The sequence below is a fragment of the Lipotes vexillifer genome, unplaced genomic scaffold, assembly GCF_000442215.2.
Source record: "Lipotes vexillifer unplaced genomic scaffold, Lipotes_vexillifer_v1.1 scaffold47, whole genome shotgun sequence".
NCBI classification, from domain to species: domain Eukaryota; kingdom Metazoa; phylum Chordata; class Mammalia; order Artiodactyla; family Lipotidae; genus Lipotes; species Lipotes vexillifer.
In genome coordinates this window covers 2,990,293-3,017,557 of record NW_006791298.1, presented here as the reverse complement: position 1 = coordinate 3,017,557, position 27,265 = coordinate 2,990,293, and the positions used below count along the sequence as shown (strand labels likewise).

The 27,265-nt window shown below is 36.6% G+C and overlaps 1 protein-coding gene across 1 annotated transcript in view; it reads right to left on the bottom strand.

Annotated features, from left to right (window-relative positions):
- Positions 1–27,265, bottom strand: part of ALG6 (ALG6 alpha-1,3-glucosyltransferase) — a 54,897-nt gene continuing 27,632 nt past the window's right edge. The window contains exons 7-14 of the mRNA XM_007464295.1: positions 24,838–25,029; positions 24,131–24,266; positions 21,296–21,381; positions 19,803–19,887; positions 16,333–16,403; positions 6,838–6,906; positions 6,506–6,704; positions 1–198 (exon numbers count right to left, since the gene is read on the bottom strand). Coding sequence (XP_007464357.1) covers positions 1–198; positions 6,506–6,704; positions 6,838–6,906; positions 16,333–16,403; positions 19,803–19,887; positions 21,296–21,381; positions 24,131–24,266; positions 24,838–25,029 — 1,036 coding nt within the window. The remainder of the gene's footprint in view (positions 199–6,505; positions 6,705–6,837; positions 6,907–16,332; positions 16,404–19,802; positions 19,888–21,295; positions 21,382–24,130; positions 24,267–24,837; positions 25,030–27,265) is intronic.

Genomic DNA, 27,265 nt, shown 5'->3' with positions numbered 1-27,265 from the left:
CTAGTTGATTTTCTTCTGATTTCTTCCGTTTTTGGAATCCCACATGATTATAATGTTGAAGTATACCAAGAAGAACAGGAAGTTTAAGCAGGATACAAAACACACCAATACAGAAAACAAGTCCGGTAGTTTCTGAGGAGGATCCAGTGTGATAGTCATCAGTGTCAGAAGGACCATAGTGATTACTGAGATAAGAAACTATAAGGAGGGAAAAAAAAAATGTTACTGTATAGGATAAAAGATAACAATTAAATGTACTGGTAACATTGATTTATAGTTGTAAATGAGCAGAATTGAAGGGGAGAGCTGGGGGTTCAGTCTCTTCTACTAATGAATCTCAACTTCGGCTGTATGGAAGAGTCATCTGGTGGTTTTAAAAAAATCCCAATCCTCAGACCACATCCCAGACCAATTAAATCAGAGTTTCTGGGGTAGGCTCTCCAAGTGATTCCCATGTGTAGCCAAAGCCTGAGAACCCCTATCTAATACTTCTTATCACCCAAGCACTGAAAAACGGTATCTGAAATAGACAATATTGCTAGTCAGGGTTAAATTCATGGCATGCTCCAGGGCCCTACAGGATATAAAATTCTAAGTTAATCTAAGAATTCATCTATGAAAAATTGTTCTACAGAAAATGCAAAATTACATTTCATATTCACTGAACACATTCAGTGAGCCACTGCTGTAGTAAAGCATGGTGGGGCACGTGAAAGAAAATGTCCTCTGGCCTCGACGAGCTTCCAATTTAGGGGAATGAATGAAATAAAATCACAGAGTCACAGTTTATTAAATGCCAAGATGAGCAGTAGACATAATTACTGCATTTATTGTAATTGTGCAGCAGTCAGTTTCCTTCTCCAGACCAGTGCACCACACCATAGAACTTCCTACAGTGATGGAAATGTTCTATATCTGTGTACTCCAAAGAGTAGCTGCTAACCACATAACGGCTACTGAGCATTTGAAATACGCCTGCTGTAACTGAGGAGCTGAATTTTTAATTTTACTAAGCTTAAATCCACGTGTGTCTAGTGTCTACCATATTGGACGATATAGCTGTAGACTGTGAGACAAGGACCAGCCAGACAAGGACATGGAAGCTGCTTAAGTAAATGTAGAAAACAAGCAGTGAGAAACAGTAGTGACTTCCATGAAGGAAGTGGGACATAAATGGAACCCTGAAAGATACTTTAATGGCTAGATTATGACAGAATTGGTAAGACCTGTAAAGAGAGTAATGCAGTGATCATTCCAGATGGAAGAATGGGAAGGATGGAAGCCAAAAAGGCTTACAAACAGGTATAAATAGGCTGCAAATATCCTCCAAAGGGAAAATATGAGTCAATCTTAGTGAGGAATGAAAATTTCTGAAGTGAAATCATCAAATCAAAAGTTTCAGACTTAAGAAATATGGGACTGAATGAAATGTCATGATACTATGATCCTGAATCAGTGCCAAGCTCCAGCCATTACCCCATTTGTCTGCTCCTGTTTGGAAAAAAGTTTCCTAAAAGAGTTAACTATAACTTGCTGTGTCCAATTCTCCCTTTCATTAGTGAACCTGCACCAACTAGGCTTTCACTCCAATCACTCCAATGAAAGATCCATGATGACCTCCACTAAACTTCAACCCAGTCGTCAATTCTTATTGCCTTATTTGATCTCTCAGCAGCATTTGAAATAATACATCACTGCCATCTTGAAACCCTTCCTTTGGCTTCCATGACATCATACTCTCCTGGTTTCCTCCCACCTCACTAGTTAATCTTTCTCAGACAACTTCGCTGGTTCCTTCTCAATCTATAATCATACCTTTGGTGAGCTCATCCATTGATGACTTTAGTCACAGTGACTTTAGTCACTGTCTATATACTGAAGACTCAAATTACTGTCTCCAGCCTGGACCTCTCCCCTAAACTCCAGACTCATATAGCCAAGTTCTCCTTAAAATCTCCACTTGGGTATCTAATAAGCACCTAAAAGAAGTAAGTGTGTGTGTGTATATATATATATATATATATATATAGACTATCCTCAATAAGATTAACAATTGACTTATCAGAAAAATATGGATGCCACAAGGCAATAGGATGGATGATATTCAAATTGCTGAAAGAAATAGCAAAAATACCCTTCAAAACTGAAGGGGAAATTAACAAAGTCAATACATTTGAAAATACTGAAATAATACAAAGTATGTTCTCTAAATACATTAGAATTAAATTAGAATAGAAAAACATGAAGTAGTCAAGGAAATTCCCAAATATTTGGAAACTGAACAACAAATGCCTAAATAATTCATGAGCCAAAGAAGAAAATCAGAAGAAATGGACTATATTTTTAACTAAATTAAAAACATATTTCAAAGTTTATGGAATACTGCTTAAGAATGGCACAGGGGTTATATATGTGTTTGAATGACTATATAAAAATGGAAGAAAGGTCTAAAATCAACCACCTGAACTTTAAGAAACTAGATAAAAAAGAGTAAACCAGGGACTTCCCTGGTGGTCCACCAGTTGAGACTCCGCACTCCCAATGCAGGGGACCCAGGTTCGATCCCTGGTCAGGGAACTAGATCCCACGTGCCACAACTAAGAGTCCACATGCTGCAACTAAAGATTCTGCATGCCGCAACTAAAGATCCCACATACCCCACACACCACAACAAAGATCCCACGTGCCACAGCTAAGACCCAGTGCAGGCAAATACATAAATAAATATTTTTTTTAAAAAGAGTAAACCAAACCCAAGCATGAAAAAGGGTATATAAAAAAGGGTATATAAAAAGGGTATATAAAATCAGTGACATAGAAAACAAAAACGAGAGAAAATCAATGACCAAAAGTTGGTTCTGCAAAAATATCAATGAAACTATCAAAATTTAGCTAGACTGACCAAGGCCAAGAGAGAAGGTACAAATTTCCCAAGTCAGGAATGAAAAAGGAACATCACTCCTTACCATACATAAAAATAAATAGGATTATAAGGGAATATTATGAACAACTGTATGCCAACAAATTAGATAACAAAGATGAAATGGACAAATTCTTAGACACACCACTGAAATTGTGTCAAGAAATACAGAAAGTCTGAATAGACCTATAACGAGATTGAATGAATCATTTTTTAATTGAAGTACAGTTGATTTACAATATTGTTAGTTTCAGGCGTACAGCAAAGAGATTCAGTTATATATATATTTTTCAGATTCTTTTCCATTATCGGTTATTACAAGATATTGAATATAGCTCCCTGTGCTATACAGTAAATCCTTGTCGCTTATCTATTTTATGTGTGGTAGTTTGTATCTGTTAATGCCATACTCCTATTTTATCCCTCCCTCCTGAATTAGTCATCTTTAAGATCCCAGGAAGAAAGGTCCAGGAACAGGCGGATGGCTTCGCTGGTAAATTATACCAAATGTTTCTAGAAGAACTAATACCAGTCCTTCATAAACTCTTCCAAAAAGTAGAAAAGGAACACTTCCTAACTCATTCCATGAGGCAAGTATTAAGCCTGATTACAAAACCATACGAAGACATCACAAAAAGAAAACTACAGACCAATATCCCCTATGAATATAAGATGCAAAAGTCTTCTACAAAATACTAGCAAACCTGAGCAAGTGGCATATAAGTAAGGTTATATACCATGATCAAGTGGAACTTATCCCAAGAATGCAAGGTTAGTTCAATATACAAAAATCAATCAATGTAATACACCATATTGATAGAATAAAGGAAAAAAACACATAATATCGTTAGACACAGGAAAAGCATTTGACAAAATCCAACACCTTTTCATGAAAAAACATTCAAACTAGGAACAGAAGAGAACTCCCTAACCAAATAAAGGCCATCTATAAAAATCCCACAACTACATCATAGTTAATGTTGAAAGACTGGATGATTTCCCCTAAAATCTGAAGAAACGAAGATATCCACTCTTGCCAGTTGTGTTCAACACTGTACTGGAGCTGTCTAGCCAGGTGATTAGGCAAGGAAAAGAAAGAAAAGGCATCCAGTTTTAAAGGGAAGACATAAAACTATCATGATTTACAGATGACATGATCCTGTATATAGAAAATCATAAGGAATTCACTAAAAACAGTACAGAATACAAGTTCAGAATAAAAAAATCAATTGTATTTTTATGCAGTAGCAATGAACATTATGAAAACAAAATTAAGAAAACAATTCCACTTACAAAAGCATCGTAAAGAATAAAATACTTAGAAATGAATTTAACAAAAGAAGTGTGAGACCTGTACATTGAAAACTACAGAACATTGTTGAAGGAAATTAAAGAATAAATAAATGGAAATACATCCTATGTTTCATAGGTTTGGAAGACTAAGTCTTGCTAAGATGGCAATACTCCACAAATTTATATACATATTCAAAGCAACCCCTATCAAAATCTCAGCTGGGTTTTCAGAGAAATTGATGAGCTGATCCTAAAAAGAATATGGAAATACAAGGGACACAGAATAGCTAAAACAATCTTGAAAATGAATAACAAAGTTAGAGGACTCAATTTTCAATCCCAAAACTAACTATAAAACCACAGTAATCAAGACAGTGTGGTAGCAGCATAAGGATAATATAGATCAGTGAAATAGAATTGAGAGTCCAGAAATAAACCCTCACGTTTAGGATCTGTTGATTTTCTACAAGGGTGCAAACACAATTCATTGGTGCTGGAACAACTGAATAAAGTTGGACTCCTACCTCATACCACACACAAAAATTAATTCAAAATGAATCAATGTCCTAAAGAGAATTAAAATTATAAAACTCTTAAAAGATAAGAGTAAATCTTCATGACCTTTGATTATATATAGATTCTGAGATATGACACCAAAAGCACAAACAACAAAAGAAAAACTAGATGTATTAAACTTCTTAAAAATGAAAACTTTTGTGCTACAAACAATACCATCAAGAAAGTCAAAGAGCAACCCACAGAATGGGGGACAATATTTGCAATTTAGTAAGAGACCTGTATCAAGAATGTATAGAGAACTCTTACAATTCCACAAAAAAAAAAAGACAACTAAAAATGAACAAAGGATGGGACTTCCCTGGTGGCCCAATGGTTAGGACTCCGTGCTCTCACTGCCAAGGGCCTGGGTTCAATCCCTGGTTGGGGAGGTAAGATGCCACAAGCCGTGCAGTGTAGCCAAAAAAAAAAAAAAAAAAAAAAAAGGGAGAAGGATTTGAATAGGCATTTCTCCAAAGAAATTACAAAAAGATACTCAACATCATTAGTCACTAGGGAAATGCAAAAACCACTATGAGATACCATTTCACACCCACTTTGTATGGCTATAATAATGGAGGGGTATAATTAAAAAAAAAGCCAATAACCAGTGCTGTCAAGGATGCGGAGAAATTGGAATCTTCATATATTGCTGGGGGGAATGTAGAATCATGCAGCACTTTGGAAGACAGGCAGTTTCTCAAAATGTTAAACACAGAATTACCACTCCTAGGTATATACTTGAAGGAAATGAAAACATATGTGCACTGGTAAACTTAATACACAAATCTTCAGGGCAGCATTATTTATAACAGCCAAAACGTGGAAGCAAGCATCTACTGAAGAACAGATAAACAAAATGTGGTATATCCATATAATGGAACTGGCAATAAAAAGGAATGAAGTATTGATACATGCTACCACACAGATGAAAATCAAAAATGTGCTAAGTGAAAGAAGCCAGTCATCAAAGACAACATTTTGTATGATTCCATGTTATAGACTGAACTGTGTCCCCGCAAAATTCATATGTTGAAGCCCTAAGCCCCAATGTGACTGCATTTAGAGATGAGATTAAATTAAGGTTAAATGAAGTCCTAAGGCTGGGGCCCTAATCTGGTAGGACTGATGTCCTTATAAGAAGAGAAAAAGACACCAAAGAATTCTCTCTCTACACGCGCGCGCACACACACACACACACACACACACACACACACACACACACACACAGAAGAGGCCACATGAGGAGACAGCAAGGTCACCTACAAATCAGGAAGAGAGGCCTCACCAGAAACCAATGCTGATGTCACCTTGATCTTGGACTTCTAGCCTCCAGAATTGTGAGAAAATAAATTTCTGTTGTTTAAGCTACCTGATGTGGTATTTTGCTATATCAGCCCTAAGGGACTAATGCATTCCATTTATATGAAATGTCCAAATAGGCAAATCTATCGAGACTGAAAGTAATTGGGTGGCTGTCCAAGGCTGAGGTTAGGGGTGAGGGTGGAATGGGGAATGACTGCTAAAGGGCACAGAGTTTCTTTTTGGGGTGATGGAAAATAATCTAAAACTAGGTTAGGAGGATGGTTGTAAAACTCTGTGTACATACTTAAAACACTGAGTTGCATGCTTTAAATGGGTGGATTTTATGGGAATTATATCTCAAAAATGCTGTAAAAGAAAAAAGATATTATAATAACTTTTAAAAAATAGTACCTTAAAAACTAAACAACTTACCAAATGTTGTATAATTCTGGGAAGAAATGTAAAACATGGAAAATATTTCCTAACAGAAATGGAAAAGGATTTCAACTGCAGTTCTTCTTCAGAAGTCTTTTCAAATATTGAAAAGGAGGTTGCACAAGCTATGAAGAATGCCGTCACTGTCACAACTGAGGGCATTAGGAGTTCATCCTTCAATAGAAGAGGCAGCATACTATATGGGAAAACAGAAAAAACGTTAAAAAAGAGAATTGTCAATTCAAACCATAATCACTTTGTAAAAAAGTTTTAAATGAGTTTATAAGTACTATACTGAAAATATTATACTGGAAATTGGTTTGACTCACCTAAATGTTGACACAAGTAAAAACCAAGTAGACATAAAAGGAATTTCCCTTAAAACTAAGCAGACTGGTCTAAAATGACAAAGAAAAATATGTTAATCTTAGAGAATATAATTTCAATGCTTACATGTAAAAATATGAATACATTTTACCTGTCTGATTTTTGAGGTAGTTAAGAAAAACACACGCACACACACAAAATACTCCATAGGGACCACTGATTCATTTTTTTATAACTATCAATCCAAACTAAATGAATCTAGACACAGAGAAGGTGTCAACTCCTCATAATAACTGGAAAACTGCTTCTTCCAGTATCCATTAATGAAACACTTTTTCCCTATCATACAAACAGTAGCTTAAAGAAAGGATCAAACAGAACTGAACATTCAGAGAAAAAGAGCTTTTTCACATATTTCATCCTACTTGGTAAACATGAATATCCTACTTGGTACAGTGGTTTTCAAACTTCTTTTTTATGATCTTCCATATGACATAATGCTCAGCTAAGTTAAAAACTAAAAGACAGGATCATCATCTGCCACTGCAGAGAGGGCAACAGAGGCAAGGAAGAATTATAAAGGGTTGATGATGGTAGAATAAAAGAAAAAAGGACAAAATGAGTAGGAAGAGGCTACATGAAAAGAGCAATAGTATAGGAAGAGGAAGCGTAACACCAGCAGATGGAACCACTGGCTTTATCAGAAAGCTGTGTAGGGTCATAGGTCCAAGCTCTGTGACCTTAGCACGACCCCTGCCTGGTTGCATTACCTTCTGGATTCAACTGTGGCAATGCTCCAAAAGAAGGGTCTAGTCAGAAGACTTAAGTCCTACCTAGTCCCATCCCTGCCACTTACTTACTGTTTGTCTTTGAACAAATGATTAATTTAACCTTTTTCTTATGTGTAAATGGAAATAACAATACCTTGGATTATTAAGTAGTTGAAAGAACTCTTCTGTGAGTATTATCTAGTGTTTATTTTTTAGTAAAACAAAAATAAAATAACTTTTTACTAATGGTGGTAGTTGTTGAATAATTATTTTTGTTGTTATTATTATTGGTCTCCTTATTTTAAAAGGTTTAAGTATTCTTCTTAGAAGGATGACTCTTCCTCATGTCAGCTAGAATATGAGATGGGAGGCCTAGGTTTATAAACTGATTGAAAACTACTGCACTAAAATAAAATACTAGAGGACTTTCAATTTCATTGCTTTATGCTTTTATAATTGGAATGTATTTTTGTTAATTACAAGCACACAGTAGGTGTTCAATAAACATTATTTTCTCTTTCTAGGTCTTAATTCTTTCCCACTTCATCATTCGGTATTCATTTACTGAACATAAGCATTTATTGAAAATGTATGTAAAAGCACTGCTCTGAAAGGAATGCAGTGATGAATGTAACTCAGCCCTTAACTTCTAGGTACTTAATATTTATAATCAAGCTACAAAATCGCCTACAACCTCAACCTCCTCTCTGAACCCTTCCTTTCATCACCTTGTTCAAAACAAATCCTGGTTCTCTCCCGCTAAGGAAAATGCTGCCCCTCTGCCCTGTCAATTGTGCCTGTTTTGTTGTTGTTTCCACAGCCTTCAAACAATTTAAAGGCCCTGAGAAGGGACATAACCTCTTTGCTCTTCATCAGTACTTCCACACTACTCTCCCTCTCCCCACCTTAACAATTTCCAGCTTTGAATCTCCTGTCATCTGGCTGTATATCCCCTATTATTCCTCATCTTTGTTATCATCCACCAGCCTCAAGGATCACTTCACTCATTACTCAATAATTTCAACTTCTTACACAGTCACTGTCTACAACCCTACTCATCTCAATTCTTGGCAATTTTAACATACACATAGATGATCTTCCAACACCCAGACCTCTCATTTGCTGGAACTCTTCTCTTCTAGTGATCTCATCTTCAGTCCTACACTTAGGGTCATATGCTAGACTGTAAGCCCTCCATAATCACAACTCATCAGTTGCATTCTGACTACTCTCTCCTACCTTTTCAGTACTCCAACAATCTCCCCCAAGACCTTCGATCCATTGTTCCTAGCACATTTTCACTTTGCCTCACTATTTTAATGGCCTTTTCCCTTCTTACCCAGGTTAAATTCTAAGATCAATCATTATAATCACTCCCATGTATTCAATCTCAAATCCCAAGCAAGTGAGTTATCCTCACTAGACAAAACCATAAACCTGGAAATACCCAACTCTCCACCTGCACTTACTCTGGCCTTACTGAGCAACTGCTCTGGAGGAAAACATTTACCCACACTAACTATTCTCACTTTAAATACGTGATCATTATATTCAAGTGTCCAGCAGTTAGTATATATTTCCCTAGTCTGTTCAATACTCTGTGTCTCCTTACAAAGATAATTCCACCTTCTCCTCTCTTCTCATATTCCCAACAGCTCTAACCCACTCTTTCCTAATGACTTTGCCTTCCATTTCAATAAGAAAACTAAAGCAATTAAAAGAGAACTTTCACAGATGTCATCATCAGATCTACTCTCTTCCCAGCATCTGTACTGATACAGTGTGTTCCCTCTTTTTATTAAGATGAACGATTCATGCAACTGTCTACAGCCAATCCTTCCATTTGTGCTCTAGATCCTACTCCACCTCTGTCTCTGAAGGACACTGCTCCAGCAACTCTTACCTCTCCTGTATCATCAATGTTCCCTCTTACTGACCATTCCCATGCCATTATCTCTCCTATCTGAAAACAAATAACAAACCTCTTTGACCCCACTTTCTCTACCAGTTATTGCTTAATTTCTCTGCTCTCCTTTTTGGCAAAACTAATCTAAAGAACTGCCTACCTATCTCACACCATATACAAAAATGCACTCAAAATGGATCAGAGACCTAAATATAAGAGCTAAATCCATAAGTTCTTAGAAGAAATATGAGGGTAAATATTACCTTGGATTTGGCAATGGTTTGTTAGATACAACATCAAAAGCACAAACAACAAAAGAAAGAATAGATAAATTGGATTTCATCAAATTAAAAATTCTGTGCATCAAAGAACACTATCAAGAAAATCCAAAGAACACTATCAAGAAAATCTGAAGAATGGAAGAAAGTATTTGTTAATCATATATCTGATAAAGGTTTAATACCCAGAATATATAAAGAACTTCTAAAACTCAACAAGAAAGAGAAGCAACCACTTAAAAATTGGACAAAGGATTTAAGTAGTAGGTATTTCTCTGAAGAAGATATACATATTGCCAACAAGGACATAAAAAGATGCTCAACATCATTAGTCTTTAGAGAAACGCAAATGAGAACCAGAATGAGATACCACTTCATACCTACTAGGATGGCAAAAACAATAACAGACAATAACAAGTGCTGACAAGCATGTAGAGAAATTGGAACACTTATAATTACTGGTGACAATGTAAAATTGTATAGCTACTGTGGAAATTAGTTTGGTGGTTCCACAGTAAGTTTACAGAATTATTATATGACCCAGAAATTCCACTCCTGGAGACCCAAGAGAACTGAAAACAAGTGTTCAAACAAAAACTTATACATGAATGTTCATAGTGGCACTATTCCCAATAGCCAAAGGTGAAAACAACTCAAAATGTCCATCAACTGATGCATGGACAAACAAAATGTAGTATATCCATATGATGCAATATTATTCAGGCATAAAAATGAAGTACCAATACATGGTACAACATGGATGAAACTTTGAAAATATTATGCTAAGTGAAACAGGTCAGAAACAAAAGGCCACATATTTTATGATTCCATTTATATGAAATAGCCAAGACAGGCAAATCCACAGAGACAAAGTAGATTAGTGCTTACGAGGATTAGGGGAAGGGGAGAATGGGGAATGACTGCTTACTGGGTATGGGGTTTTCCTTCTAGGGTGATGAAAATATTCTGTAAGTAGACAGTGGTGGTGGTTATACAACATTGTGAATGTACTAATAGTGTATTTCACCATTTTATATATATACATATAATATATACTTAAATATATATATATATATTTTTAAAAGAATCATCTATACTTATCTTCAATTCTTCTCTTCTCATTATGTCTTAAACCCACCCCAATCAGGCTCTTCCCTGCATCATTCTACCAACACTAGCCTTTTCTAAGTGACTTAGAAAAGTCACTTTTCATCAGTGACTTCCATTTCACTATGGCAAATAGTCTATTCTTAACCCTCATCTTATTTGACCTATTAACAGCATCTGATACAACTGATCACATCATGTCCTTTTTACCCGTTTTATTGAGATGTAACTGACGTATAACATTGCACAATGTGAACAAAGTGTACAATGTGATGATGTAGGTATATATTGCAAAATGATTACAAATGATGTGTTCATTAACACATCCATCAACTTAAAGTTACCTTTTGTGTGTGTGTGTGCCCTTGTGTGTGTCTGTGGTGACAACTTTTAAGATCTACTCTCCTCGCAACTTTCAAGTATACAATACAGTAAGTCCCCTACATACGAACAAGTTCCATAGTGAGAGCACGTTTGTAGTCCGATCTGTTTGTTAAGTCCAACAAAGTTAGCCTAGGTACCCAACTAACACAATCGGCTATAAAGTACCATACTGTAATAGGTTTATAATACTTTTCACACAAATAATACATGGAAAAAACAAACACAGAAAAATAAAACATTTTTAATCTTGCAGTACAGTACCTTGAAAAGTACAGTAGTACAGTACAAAGCCAGCATCCAGGGGCTGGCATCGAGTGAACAGGCAAGAAGAGTTACTGACTGGAGGAGGGAGAAAAGGTGGGAGATGGTAGAGCTGAAGGATCGTCAGCAACAGGAGACAGAGGGCAAGCTGCAATTTCACTCACACGTGACACTGAAGGAACGCACATTCCCATCCTTGAAAGTTCGCAACTTGAAGGTTCGTATGTAGGGGATTTGTTAACTTTTGCTAACTACAGCCAGCTACAGTGTATGCCGTACATTAGATCCCCAGAACTTATTCGTCTCATAACTGTAAGTCTGTACTCTTTAACCACCTTCACCCATTTCCCCCCCACCCCAACTCAGGCAACCACCAACTTACTCTGTTTCTGTGAGTTTACTTTCGATGCTTCTATGTCTTAACATTCCTCATTTAAGTGAGCTCATACAGTATTTGTCTTTGTCTGTCTGACTTTACTACATTTAGCATAATGCCCTCAAGGTTCATCCATGTTGTTGCAAATGTTCTTCCATTTTTTTTCTTTGGCCACGCCACGGCATGGCAGTGGGATCTTGGTTCCCCAACCAGGGATCGGAACTGTGCCCCCTGCAGTGGAAACGTGGAGTCTTAACCACTGCAGGAAGGAAGCCCCCAGGATTTCCTTCCTTTTCTATGGCTGAATAATATTCCTCTGTGTGTGTTGGAGGGGGGAGTAATACGCCACTTTCTGTATTTATTCATCTGTTGACAGGCACTTCCATGTTTCCATGTCTCAGCTGTTGCAAGTAATGCTGCGAAGAACTAGGGGGTAAAGATGCCTCTTCAAGACAGTAATTTCATTTACTTCAGAAATATTGCTGGGTCATATGGTAGCTCTATTTTTAATTTTCTGAAAAACCTCCATACTGTTTTCCATAGTGACTGCACCAATTTACATTCCCACCAGTAGTACATAGGGTTCTCTTTTCTCCACATCCTCATCAGCATTTGTTATCTCTTGTCTTTTTTTTATATAAATTTATTGACTGATTGATTTTTGGCTGCGTTGGGTCTTTGTTGCTGTGTGTGGGCTTTCTCTAGTTGCGGCGAGCGGGGGCTACTCTTCGTCACGGTGTGCGGGCTTCTCATTGCGGTGGCTTCTCTTGTTGCGGAGCATGGGGTCTAGGCACACAGGCTTCAGTAGCTGTGGCACTTGGGCTCAGCAGTTGTGGCTCGCAGGCTCTAGAGTGCAGGCTCAGTAGTTGTGGTGCACGGGCTTAGCTGCTCCGTGGCATGTGGGATCTTCCCAGACCAGCGCTTGAACCCATGTCCTCTGCATTGGCAGGCGGATTCTTAACCACTGCACCACCAGGGAAGTCCCTCTTGTCTTTCTGATAAGAGCCATTCTAACAGGTGTGAGGTGATATCTCACTGTGGTTTTGATTTGCATTTCCCTGATGATTAGTGATGTTGAACACCTTCTCATGTACCTGTTGGCCATCTGTATGTCTTCTTTAGAAAAATATCTATTCAGGTCCTTTAGATTATTTGTTTTTTCTACTACTGAGTTGTATAAGTTCATTATATATTTTGGATAATTAATCCTTTATCAGATACATGATTTACAAATATTTTCTGCCATTCCACAGGTTGCCTTTTCATTTTGATATTTCTTTTGCTGTGCCGAAACTTTTTAGTGTGATGCTGTCCCAATTATTTATTTTTGCTTTTGTTCCTTCTGCTTTTGGTGTCATATCCAAAAAATCATTGCCAAGAACAATGTCAAGGAGCTTCTCCCTTATGTTTTCTTCTACAAGTTTTACAGTTTCAGGCCTTACACTTAAGTCTAAGCCATTTCAAGTTAATTTTTGTGAGTGGTGTAAGACAGGGGACCTTGTATCCTTAAAATTCCTTCTTCACTCAGCTTCCAGGACACCAACTCTTGTGGTTTGCATCCTACCTAGTTGGCCATTCCCATTTGCCTCTTCTCCCAGACCTCTCAATATTGTGTGGTCCAGAACTCAGTCTCTGGTATTCTTCTCTGTCTATACTCACTTCCTTGGTTATCTCATCTAGTCTCATGACTTTAAATGTCATCTCTACTGAGAAATTACTAATTTTATGTCTCTGGCTCAGTCTCTCTCTGGACTCCACTCATATATCCAACCCAGACTTGTATTTAAATACTAACTCAACACCTCCACTTGATGTCCAAAGACATGTCCAACACTAAACTTGGGAACCTCCCACCTTGTTCACATCTAGTGTAATCCTGCTCCACTTGCAGTCTTCCCCTTTTCAGTCAATGGCCACTCCATCCTTCCTGTTCCAAGCCAAAAACCATGAACACACCTTTGATTTTTCTCTTTCTCTCACATGCTACATCCAAATCATCAGGAAACCTTCAGGCTCAACTGACCACTTCTCACCTCTTCCACTATTACGATCTTGGTCCCAATCACCACCATCTCTCAACCTGGATAATGGTGATTGCCTTCTAAATGGTCTCTGTGTTTTCTACCCTTGCTCTGTACAATCTGTTCTTGACCTGCCACCAGAATGATCATTTTATTTTTTAACAGCTTTATTGAGGTATAACTGATATACAATTAACTGTACATATTTAACATGTATAATTTGATAAGCAAAGTGATCCTTTTAAAACATCAAGTCAGGGGACTTCCTTGGTGGTGCAGTGGTTCAGAATCCGCCTGCCAATGCGGGGGACACAGGTTTCAATCCCTAGTCCAGGAAGATCCCACATGCTGTGGAGCTACTAAGCCCGCGTGCCACAACTACTGGGCCCACGTGACACAACTACTGAAGCCCGCAGACCCTGGAGCCCGTACTCTGCAACAAAGAGGAGCCACCGCAATGAGAAGCCCATGCACCACAACGAAGAGTAGCCCCTGCTCGCTGCAACTAGAGAGAGAGAGCCAGTGTGCAGCAACAAAGACCCAATGCAGCCAAAAATTAAAAATAAATAAACAAAACAAAACAAAAAAAACACATCAAGTCAGATCATGCGTCTTCCTCAAAATCCTTCCATGGCTCCCCGTTTCCTTCAGAATAAAAGCCAAAGTTCCCAATATGGCCTACAAGATCCTATATAATTTACATGCCTGTTACCTCTTTAACTTCACCTCCTATTACTTCCTACATTGACCACTGCACTCTGGCCACACTGGCCATTCTGTTGTTCCCTAAACATATCAGGCATACTCCCTTCTTAGGGTCTTGGCACCGGCTGTCTAGAATGTTATTCTCCCAGATATCTACTTGGCTAACCCTCACCTCCTCCAGTCCACACAAGTATCTCCTCAACAAGGCCTACCTTGACATCCTTGTTTAAAACTGCAACCTGCACTTACTCCTGTACCCCCAGCTCCAGTACTCCCAACTTCCCTTATCCTCTTTTATGTATCCTTCATGACTTTTATTACCTGCTAACACATTATTTAATTTCTTATTTTTATTTAATTATTAGTGTCTGTCCTTGAGAATGAAAGCTAAGAAAGTAGGGATTTTTGTCTGTTTTGTTCACAGATATATCCCAGGTGCACAGAACAGTATCTAGCAAATAGTAGGCCCTCAATAAATATTTATTGGGTGAAATATTTGTTTAATGATAGCTTAGCTGGAACCAGGTCAAGAGGAACTTTAAAATATTTGATCAAAATTATATTAAAATCATGCACTGTTATGAATAATCTAGGTACAGTTGTAGAGTATGAACTTCCAGAAATTCAGGGCCCACGAGCTAATCTGAATGGTCAGATTATAGGTCACTCACTGATCGAGCTCCTTTCTCTGGAGTAGGAATCCTGAGGAAGATTATACATGTTTGAAAGCAATACCTCTCCATAGTTCCATCCCCTGGCACTAGGGATTTGCATAGGGTCAGCCTAGCCTCACATAACAGTGGTCAGATCTAACTCAAGTTTAGACTTCAGGGGATGAAATTAAGCTGCCCTCCCAGTCTGCAATGGTACGAGACTATTTTTTTCAGAGGAAAGAAGGCTTCCCCATAGGCCAGCCCCACCTACTATAAAGCTCTGCACTAAGGTTTTAGTTCAAAGCTCCACCTAATAAAAGCAATACACCCTTCCATTTGTCATTAGTCATTTCATACATGCATCTTCCACAGGAACCTAGCAAACACAGGGTGAGGGGTGCGGCAGGCATGGGTGGGATTGATCTTGGGCAGGATTCAAGTATTCCAATGTGTTCTGGGCAAATACTATTTTAATATTGGGATAATATACCCCCAACTGCCACTCAATTTCTATGAAGAACAGGAAAAAATTTTAATGCTCCTAAAAAAAAGGAGTCTGGTTAGGGATTGCCAATAGGGTCTAAACAAAGGTTTTGACAGAAGAACTAAAAAGGAGGCAACATATAAAATCCTCTAAAGAGGCTGATGGAGAGAACAGGCTATTGAATAGATGTGGAAATGAATGAAATGAAAAAGACAAAGAAGACAAACAGGCTCCAACCTAAGTAGAGCCTCTTTGGAAGACAGTTTTTATTAGCATATAGAAAATATAAATGAAAAAAATAGGAAGAAATAAGATGTCAGAAATTATTCCATAAAACTTCATCAGTTTAAAATATATCATAAAGAAGTAAAATTGTAAGAGATCATCATTCTGGAAAAAATGTGATTTTATGGAATAATTTTATGAAATTATGTAACATCTGCATAGTTTTGATTTGCACTTAGGTGATTAAATGTAAGTAATAAATTTATTTATATATTATAAACACATCATAATAAACAAATAAAACATACTTGAAACATTTTTACTTACAATGATACCAAAAGAATGGACTTCTCATGTACTTGGAAAGAAAATAGAAAGAATGACAGTGCACAGCTAACCTTAAGGAAAAAGGGGACAAAATCAGATAAAACAACTTATAAAATATCAATTTAATTATGAATCTGACTAAAAATCATTTCAAGTAAAATTTTAAAGTTTAATATAGCTTGTAGCTAGAAGGAAAATATATACACAACTCTAATGTGCGTAATATTTTATTCAAATTTAATAATCAAAATATTTTGAAAAATAATTATTATAAAGCTATACCTAAGCATCTACAACAAGTTCATTGAGTCTCAGTTATTAATAACAAAACTACTAAATAATCCAGACACAACAATCATACCTTCATCCTCCCTTGGAATCTCTGACAATTTAAATTAAAAAGCATGAAGGACAAGTAAGTCAAAATCTAAAACTGGCAAAGTAAATCCATTTTAGTGTTTTTAAAACGTGCACTTCAATAAAATATATTCAATGTTCTATAAAGTAATCATTTGCTATTTGGGATTTTAAATTAATAATTACTTAGATCTATTTTCAGGAGTTTATATTCTGCATATTAGACATTTATCTATATACATCCAATCTAGTTGCTCAAGCAAAAAACCTGGATCACCATCTTGTACATGCTATACATCCAATCCATCAGCAAATCCTATCTACACCATCTCCCAAAATCCACTGACTTCTCTCCACTCCCCTCTGCTGATGGTGGCAGAGGAGTGGTCTAAGCCACGCCCATCTTTCTGCTGGGCCACTGCAATAACCTCCCAACTGGTAATGCTCCTGCCCCCGACAATCCATTCTCCATTTAGCCACCATATCAGATCATGTAATTTCTCTGTTTAGAATCCTCCAATAGCTTCCCATTACACTTAGAATAAAATCCAAACTCCTACATAATCTGGGTCCTGCCTTCCTCTTCCAGTCTTTCTTACTGTCTCCCTCACTCATTTCACACCAGCCCCTTCATATTTGTCCCTTTAATGCTTTGAACATGCCAAATGTGTTCCTGCCTGGAGAAAAAACTTGCTTTTGTCAAGTCAGAGCCCAGATCTTCTTGTAATTGGTTCCTTCTGATCAATCAATCAATCAGTTCCAGGATGAAATGTCACTTCCCTAGAGAGGCCTCTTCCCTTACTCAATCTCAAGTAGTACCCCCCTAACCAAACCCCACCAGCCCTCTCTTCACATAATACTATTTTCTTCATAGTCCTCATCACCCCCAGATATCTTCCTGTTAACTGATTTGGTTTGTTTATTGTTCTTCTCCTGTCACTAGCATGAATGTCCCCCAATTAAGAGAGCAGGGATATTAGCTGCCATTCATTTATACGCCAATTCCTAGAAGAGGACCTGACACATTAGAGGGCACTTAATAAATACTACTTGAAAAGATATAGAAAAAAGTAACTTTGCTGCTATAGATATATTAGTATTCATACTATCAATTCCCTTAATTACAGACCTATATTAAGAAATAATTCAATCTAAATTGAAAGGAAAAAAACACTTTAAAATAATTATAATGGGAAATGTTTTAAAGCTCTCAGAAGTATTCAATAAGAATTTAAAACATTATCAGCAAAAATAAAATAAGTCATTAATATGTCTTTTTTATTTTTTAAACACAATGTTTGGTATTAAAACACAACAAACTAAATAAAACTAGGAAATTAAGAGAAAGAAAATGCTTTTTCTGCTTTATAATCCTAAAAGTAATCATCTCTAACACTGCTAGTTACCGAAACTCTGAAATTCCATTCCATCATCTTTGAAATATACCTTTATTTAGCATGATAAATAACCATTTTACATAAGCTTGCAAATATTTCAAGTTAGGGCTACTGAAGACATCAGAATATTACTAACCACATCCCTCCTATTCTAAACATTCTATAGAATATTAACTATAGATGACTTACTATGCTCAGAGCTCATTAACAGAATGGAAAAACAGACATCATCAATAAAAAGGTAACTTTAAAAAAGAGGAACATGAATCTTTTTGCACTGTGGAACCGATAAGCACTTTTGAAATATTTGACTGACATGCTCTGTTCTGGCTTGTTTTTATTTATTTTTTTATTTTTGTGGTATGCGGGCCTCTCACTGTTGTGGCCTCTACCGTTACGGAGCACAGGCTCCGGATGTGCAGGCTCAGTGGCCATGGCTCACGGGCCCAGCCGCTCTGCGGCATGTGGGATCTTCCCGGACCAGGGCACGAACCCGTGTCCCCTGCATCGGCAGGCGGACTCTCAACCACTGCGCCACCAGGGAAGCCCTCTGGCTTGTTTTTAGAATGCAGTATAAATAAGTGGCAGTCCCAGAATTGAAACCCCAATTTCTAAAATGTTGTCCCTTTAGGGAATTTCCTGGCAGTCCGGTGGTTAGGACTCCGTACATTCACTGCTGAGGGCCTGGGTTCAATCCCTGGTGAGGGAACTAAGATCTCGCAAGCTGCGTGGCACGGCCAAAAATTTTCTTTAAATAATAAAAAATAAAAGGTTGTCCCTTTATAAGTCCACTGACTGTTTTCATAAACTAACTCTTCTTGATATTTTAAAAGGATATTCTTTAAATGTCATTTTATAGACCAAGGTACACAGGAACAAATTTTAAATACCACAGAAATACAACCAGGAGGAATCTGTAAACCCACGCAGAGAAACCCTAAAATATAAAATATATACCCAATCCATGTTCCAACTGATACATGTCATGTTCCTAAAACAGAGATCTGTTCCCTCTCCTTCTCCAAAATCTTTTTTGCTCCTCTTGCACACAAATCAGACTCCAAATTTTTCAGCCCAGCATCCAAGCTCTTACATAATTTGATTCTTTCTGACTCTTCTCTCTCACTATATCCTCTCCTAACCTCAACACACACATACCCACATAAAAGTTACACAAATTTCATTGGTTAATAGCTGTTCCCAGATCATTCCCTATCCCTTCCCACATCTGTACCTTCAAGCTCTTCCTCCTGTCTCAAACTCTCCTGTTATATAACCACCTATTCCAAATCTTGCCCAGCTTTCAAAATTTGGCTCTGATCCCACTTGCTTTAAGAAATAGTCTAAAATCTGCCCTCAAAGTAATATATCCTTTTCCCACACTATCACAGCACTCCATTGTACCTGACAGAACCGTCTGCTTTATAGCATAATAATTTAAACATGTCTATCACCACTGTTTTCTTCTTTGTATTCCCTCACTGACCACCACAAAGAAATTAAATAGTTGTTGAATTAAACTGAAAGATTCTGATTGCTCAGCCTAGTGCAAAACAGCACCTAAGTATGTCAGACACACAGTAAGTGTTTGCCAAATAAATGAATGTCTTATGTCTCAATCCAATAAATCCTGTTCAAAGCAGGAAAATAATTATCTGTATTTTTAAAATATCAATTGCAGCAAGAATTAAGTATCTAAAGTAATGAGAAACTTACCAGAGTAAATTTGAATCCTTTGGGAGAGGGGTGAAGTGTCAATTTTATACATGCAGGAAGCAGGCTCAAAAATGTAAAACAAAAGCTAAAAAATTAATAAAAATTAGACATTTGTTTTCTTTATAAAAGTATATAGCTAAAACAAAGAAACAATTTTTTAATGTAAGGATCACATTACTTATCAACTTAAGTTGATTTCGAATTAAAGTTTTTTATGTATTAAATAACAAATTCAAGACCAAATAACATTTTAATAAAATCCATACACTGAAATATGTACACACTTTAATATATACATAATTATATAAAATAGAACAAAATATTATAGAACTAAATATTGCTTATGTCTTTTTAGTATTTAGTATCAATTATGGAAAAGATACAAAGATAGCTAAAAGTCAATTATCAAACAAACAAGAAAACATAACCAGGTATAAAGAGACAATGCTATATTTGTAACACAAACATTCATAAAAGTTACTCACAAGAGAACCTCTTTGGCCCTCAGTTTCACAAAAGTTGATTATCTGATTTTCAACCCATGATAAATCAGAAAGAATAAGCTAGAAGGGGAGTGGGAAGCTGCTAGAGCTTCTCCTTGTGATGGTTGATGGGCAAGGAGGAAAAAAGAACTCAACAAGCAGAGGAGTCTGGAGCCACTTAGTACCAAGGCAAACGGTCTTTGAAAGCCCTGAAAACAAGTATTATAATGCAAAGCAATAACTAATTTTCTCACGTGAGGTGGCTTTGTGGCTTCAGCTCGACTAGTCTGCTTCCTGTTATGGTGGGCTACAAAGGATACTCTCCAACCAAAAGAACTGGAGGAAAGAGAAAGGCAGCACACACACACACACTTCCCAGTTATTCAAACACTAATGTTGGTGCTGCTGTGAAGAGATCTGCAGATGTAATTAAAGTCCCTATTCAATTGATTTTAAGTTAATCAAAAGGGTGCGGCCTCGGGTGGGGCCTGAATCACTTGGAAGCCCTTTAAAAGAAGGCTTAGGCCTTCCCTGAGATCAGACTCCAAACAGCAGTGGGGTCAGTACAGCTCTTCCTTCCCTCTAGATAGGCCCTCCTGAATGTCTGTCTTATGGACTGGCATTCAGTTTGCTTAGCCAGTCCCCCACAATTGTATAAGCCAATTCCTCATAATAAATTCACACACACATACACACACAGAGTGATCTCCTACTCATTCTCCTTCTCTGGTCGACCGTGACTGATACACTGCTGAAAATTATGACTCTTCAAGGTTATATTAAATCATGTTTAATATATTGTTTAAGGAAGACGGAAGTAGGTAACAATAACTTTCACATAAAATGTTTCAAATAAAAGAGTTCTGTTATACAGAGCAATGAGTTTACATTATGTGGAATATTCACTAATGAAGACTACCTTACTCCCTATAATGCCAGATAAATGAGGTATTGCCATGACACTTTTAGAGTAGCTTATAAAACACTATATACAAACTTGGTGTCTCTTACCTGATCATTATCTGGATGTGATGTGGCAAAATATCCCTGATCTTCAGAAAGACACTGAAGGTGCACCAAATATTGGCTACTTTATCCTTAAAAGAAATTTGTTAGTTTTACATTCTAGTATAATTGAAAGAAATATTAAACTCCATGAAGTACAGCCCATAATCTCTAAATAGATAAACTTTTGGGTCATGAGAAGCGCTTGTTCACAATTTCATAACTAAGTTGATTAAACTCTCTAAGGAACACATACACACACATTTTTCGCAATAGGAGGTGATCTAGCCAACCATAATTTAGATGCACCCAAGAAATAATATTTTTCGAAGAGCAGCACATTATTCCTAAATACTGAAGTTATTCATCTTTGGAAATTACTTTCTAAAAAATCTTTACTTTGTCTAATGTAGAACACATATTGTTTGACCCATTTTACCACACACCTGAAATCAGAGTAATCTATTAGCTAATCTCCAAAATATACAAACAGCTCATGGAGCTCAATATCAAAAAAACAAACAACCCAATTAAAAAATAGGCAGAAGACCTAAATAGACGTTTCACCAAAGACATACAGATGGCCAAGAGACACATGAAAAGATGCTCAACATCACTAATTATTACAGAAATCCAAATAAAAACTACAATGAGGTTATCACCTCACACCAGTCAGAATGGCCATCATCATAAAACCTAAAAACAGTAAATGCTAGAGAGGGTGTGGAGAAAAGGGAAACCTCTTGCACTATTGTTGGGAATGTAAATTGATACAGCCACTGTGGAGAACAGTATGGAGGTTCCTTATAAAACTAAAAGTAGAACTACCATAAGACCCAGCAATCCCACTACTGGGCATATACCCAGAGAAGACCATAATTCAAAAGAACACATCTACCCCAATGTTCATTGCAGCACTATTTACAGTATCCAGGACATGGAAACGACCTAAATATCCAATGACTGATGAATGGATAAAGAAGATAAATATATACAATGGAATATTACTCAGCTATAAAAAGGAATGAAATTGCATCATTTGTAAAGATGTGGATGGACCTAGAGTCTGTCATACAGAGTGAAGTAAGCCAGAAAGAAAAACAAATACTGCACATTAACACATATATGTGGAATCTAGAAAAATGGTACAGATGAAACTATTTGCAGGGCAGGAATAGAGACACAGACATAGAGAACGGACATGTGGACACAGAGGGGAAGGGGAGGGTGGGGCAAATTGGGAGATTAGGATTGACATATACACTACCATGTGTAAAACAGATAGCCAGTGGGAATATGCTATAAAGCACAGGAAGCTCAGCTCAGTGCTCTGTGATGACCCACATGGGTGGGATTGTGGGGAGAGTGGGAAAGAGGTACAAGAGGGAGGGGATATAGGTATATGTATAGCTGATTCACTTCATTGTACAACAGAAACTAACACAACATTGTAAAGCAATTATACTCCAATTAAAAATAAATAAATAAATAAAAAGAAAGTAACTATCACCGGCAACTGTACCATCCTACTTCCCTCTGTCGGGCCAATGAAATTGCTCTTCAGATTTTGAGGGCAACAAGTGAGTGAAGGTAACCAACAGCACCATCAAAAGTGTATGACACTCATTTTTATAATTATCATGATAAATACCATTTCTGAAATACTAGGTTAGCCAAAAAGTTCGTTTGGGTTTTCTGTAAAATAGTATGGAAAACCCCGAACAAACTTTTTGGCCAACCCAATAGAAGGCAAGGCAAATAACCAGGCAGCTTACATGGAGAACTAAACTCTTCTTTATATAGGTATTAAGGTTAAAGGATATATAAAGAAGTTAGGAGCACAATGCTCAAAGTTCAAATTACAGCTCTGCCATGCAAAAGCTATATGAATCTCTGACCTCAGTTTTCTGATCTGTAAAGTGGGTATAACAGCTACTTCAGCACTATGGTTAAGGATCAAATAAAATTACATGTGAAGTGCCTGGTACCTAGTAAGAAAGTGGTGGTGACAGCAATAGTGATTATTTATGATTATCAGTACTATCACTATCATCATCCCCATTGACATACAGGACACACATTTCTGTTCCTTTACAACACCAAATTCTTTCTTAGCCTCTTTCAAAATGCTGGTTCCATCCTCCCACAGATCCACTGAAAGATACTCTATAGCATTTCATATACTCAAAAACTAGAAAGATATATATGCTTTTCTAATTCTTTTTAAAAGAAATATTTATTCAAAAGCAAATTATCTATAAATATGTTGTCTCTGTCTAACTTTATTAAAAGACCTTTTTGTTTCAGAAAAATGGTTTGTTTAATTTAATTACTAACTCTAAATCAAATTATCCATGCAATAAAAATTTAACAAGAGTGATTAAGCTGGCATTAAATGAAATGAAATGAATGATTCTCATTAAAAATTACTATGGATGAAAGCTATATACCTCATAAGGAATTATGAGATCTTTCTGAAGCAAACATGATTATTAGTTTAATAAATAATTTCCTAGGACTAAAAAGAGAATATAAACCAAAAAAACCCCACAAAGCTGTTACCTTTGTAGCTGCAACTTCTCATGCTGTCTTTCATTACGAACCCTATTTCATTAGAAAAATGTATAACTGAATTATGGATCTCATCATGGCATACATGTTACCTGTTTGTACAATGTACTGGAAAATGCCAGATGAGCTATAGCTTATGTACCAGATTAAATAACTGGCAAGGAATGACTGCAGGAGGAGAGCAGCTGAAGCGCTTCTACATGAAATCCCCAAAGGTCACAGGGAAGGTACTGTAACAGAAAGGAGCCAGAAAAGAGTTTTTAAACATGCCTCAAATAATCCACGATCAACTGGAAAGAGTCTTCTTAGAACCTGCAGGGTTTCTTCCCTTTCTGTAAAGAATGGCAGCCAGCAGAGAATGAAGGAAGCCACAACAGTACAAGCCAGTTTAATCAACAACACAAACCTAGAACAAAAACAAAGGGAACTGGTAAGATAGGGAGAGGTTAGTAATTCTGAGAAATCAATCTGCGTCTCATTACTATAAATATAATAAATGCAAATGTATAGTAATGATAAATCTATGCCACCAGTACGGGTTTAAGATGAGAGTCTACTTAAATCAGAGTTAAGAAATTCACAACTATTAAGATGTGCAATTCCCCAGCAAGAAGACTATCACCATCCTTCTTAACATTTAACTTAGATGCCACTCCTATGCAGCTATGAAGAAAAATGTCAAGTTGGGATGTATTTCTAATAAGTATATAATGTAATATGCTCTAAAGGGATGAAATCCTACAGCAATGTTCTAACAAGCCAATTCACATTACCTCCAGTAAATATACATCGATCAAAATATTTCTCCAGTTAGGAAGATTTAAAATACAATAATATAGAACATGACTTGATCTCTCTTTCCATTTACTCCATAGCCACCAACACATTAATAAGAAATCACCAAAAGGCAAAGGTAAGTATGCCAAATAAATTATCTGAAGTAATTTTTTGAATTCTGTTGTTTAGAAGACACTCACCCCTTTCCTCTGAGGCCTTTCTTAAAACACTTGCCAAGTAAAAAACAAAAAAATGGCAAGGAGTGGTAAAGTTCCATCTGCTTATAATTTATAGCTAAGCAAAACGCCAGGGACCCCAGCAGGTCCCAGTCGTAAGATACTCCAAGAACACCCCACAAGGCAAAGCCAAGACTCACAGAATTATATATGTTCCTGTGTCAAGGAATTATCTCAGTAATTAAAAGAGATAGATTTTGCATTTTATAGAACATTTTTCTTATGTGATTTTGTAATGATATATTATAATGAAAACGATTTCTAAATAAAAGCTGAAAGTATTGAATTGATAAACCAATTTGAAATTATATATAGTGGCTTCAAATATATTAAATCTACTACTAAACAGAGCAACTGATTTGTTTAGGTTTAAAAGAGCTCTAAATAGTTAACACATAGCTTTGTTTTCTGCTAGGCTATTTCACAATATTACTATAACACATACCAAAATCAATGCTCCAAAAGTTAAAAAAAAACACCAAACTTACTGATATCACTATTTTTCCTCTATAATATGCATCAATAATATAAATTAATATATGTGCTTGATTAGAAACTAATAACACTGTTATATGAAAACAATATCACAACTAGATTTTCAGTTGAAAACGGTGAGCTGAGTACTCAAGTTTACCTCCTCTCCTTCCTGAGACCCCCTTAAAATGATAGGGAATTTTTTAAAGTATAAATTCACAGCCATAAAGAGAACAGGAAGATGCATTACAAGAGATGAAGATTTCAACACATTTCTAGAAGATGGAAAGAGGACAGAGAAGTGGCAACAAATAAAATAAACTAGAAGAAGCCACAGCTTAGTGAATGCACAGAGGAAGCTCAGGCTAGCAAGGAGCCAATCCACCGTGCAAGCCCCAGAGAATTCTGGAAACAAGCAGGTTGGAGGCTTGAGTATGTTGAAGAGAAAACAAGAGGATTCACTGAAAACTCCTAGATGGAGATGTCAAATCCCACCTCACTCCTTTGCAAAGATTATCTGGCAGCCAAAACATTTACTACCAGGCAACAAAAGAAGGAATATTTCTCCAAAGAAATGGAATAAACTATCTGAGCAACTAGTGTAGAAGTCAACACTATAATGCAAATTCCTCCACATTGTGACATTTAAGGATCCCAGAGTACTGGCCAGAATCCTACCATGTACCCTATAGTGGACCAAATGTATAGAAAGCTCACATGCAGCTTTCTCTTCTGCCTTATTCTTAGAATAAATACACCAGGATCAAATAGACATATAAGGAACACCTATGACAGAAAAAGGACCAAAGTGAAGAGGAGAAAAGACTGACCCTAGGAGAATGGAAATAATTCAGGGAACAGTGGGGGAAAAAAGAGTAAACTGAAATTTAAGATACTAAATGCTTAACAGAACAAATGAAATTTAATAGAAGTGTTACTCATAAAGCAAGACAATCTTCAAAACTGTAAAACAAAATGACAAAGAGATGCTCAAGATGGAGCTGAAAGATCTAATATTTGTCTGATAAGCTCAAGAAAGAAGGGAGAGAATTATCAAAAAAAAAATAATTTATGAGAATTTCCCAGAACTGAAGAACATGAGTCTTCAAAATGAATGACCCATAGTGTCCAAAACAACTGTCAAAAATACCTTTGCCCAAACAAATCATTATAAAATTTCAGAGCCCAAAAAGTAACAAACAGGAACAACAAAAGCAGCAGCAGCAGTAACAGATAATAATAGCAATAAATACTTATGTAGTGCTTAGTACCTCCCAAGTACTGCTTTAAATGCTTTACAAATATGAATTCATTTAATTCTCAAAAAGCTTAAAAAGTAAGGGTTAATATCATCTCCATTTTACAAATGAGGAAAGTAAAGTAAATAGTGGTTAAAAAAAGGTGTCCCTACAAAATGACATAATCCCCAAAGCTTCCAGAGTTTGATTCAAATCATGGAGAAGATACCACTATGAATTTACCAGAATGGTTAAAAGGAAAATAACTGACAACTGGTGAAGGTGAACACCTGGAACTCCTACACCATTGCTAACAGGAGTATTAACTGGTAGATCATGCTTAAAAACCATATGGGAATATCTAAAATTAAGCAAGTGCACACCCTATAATTCAGCAATTCCACTCATAAGAAATATATTTACATGTGTACAAAGAGATATTTACAAGAAAGGTCAAAGCAACATAGTCATTATAGCCAAAACCTGGAAACACTCCAATGTCTATCAGTAATAAAATCATGTGTATTCATGCAATAGAATATTATAAAGCAATGAAAGAGAACGAACTACAGCTACATACAACTACACGAATAACTCACAAACAGAATGTTGAACCAAAAACACCAAGCACAAAGGAATACCTACTGTGTTGCCTTTTTTTTTTTTTTTTTTTTTTTTTT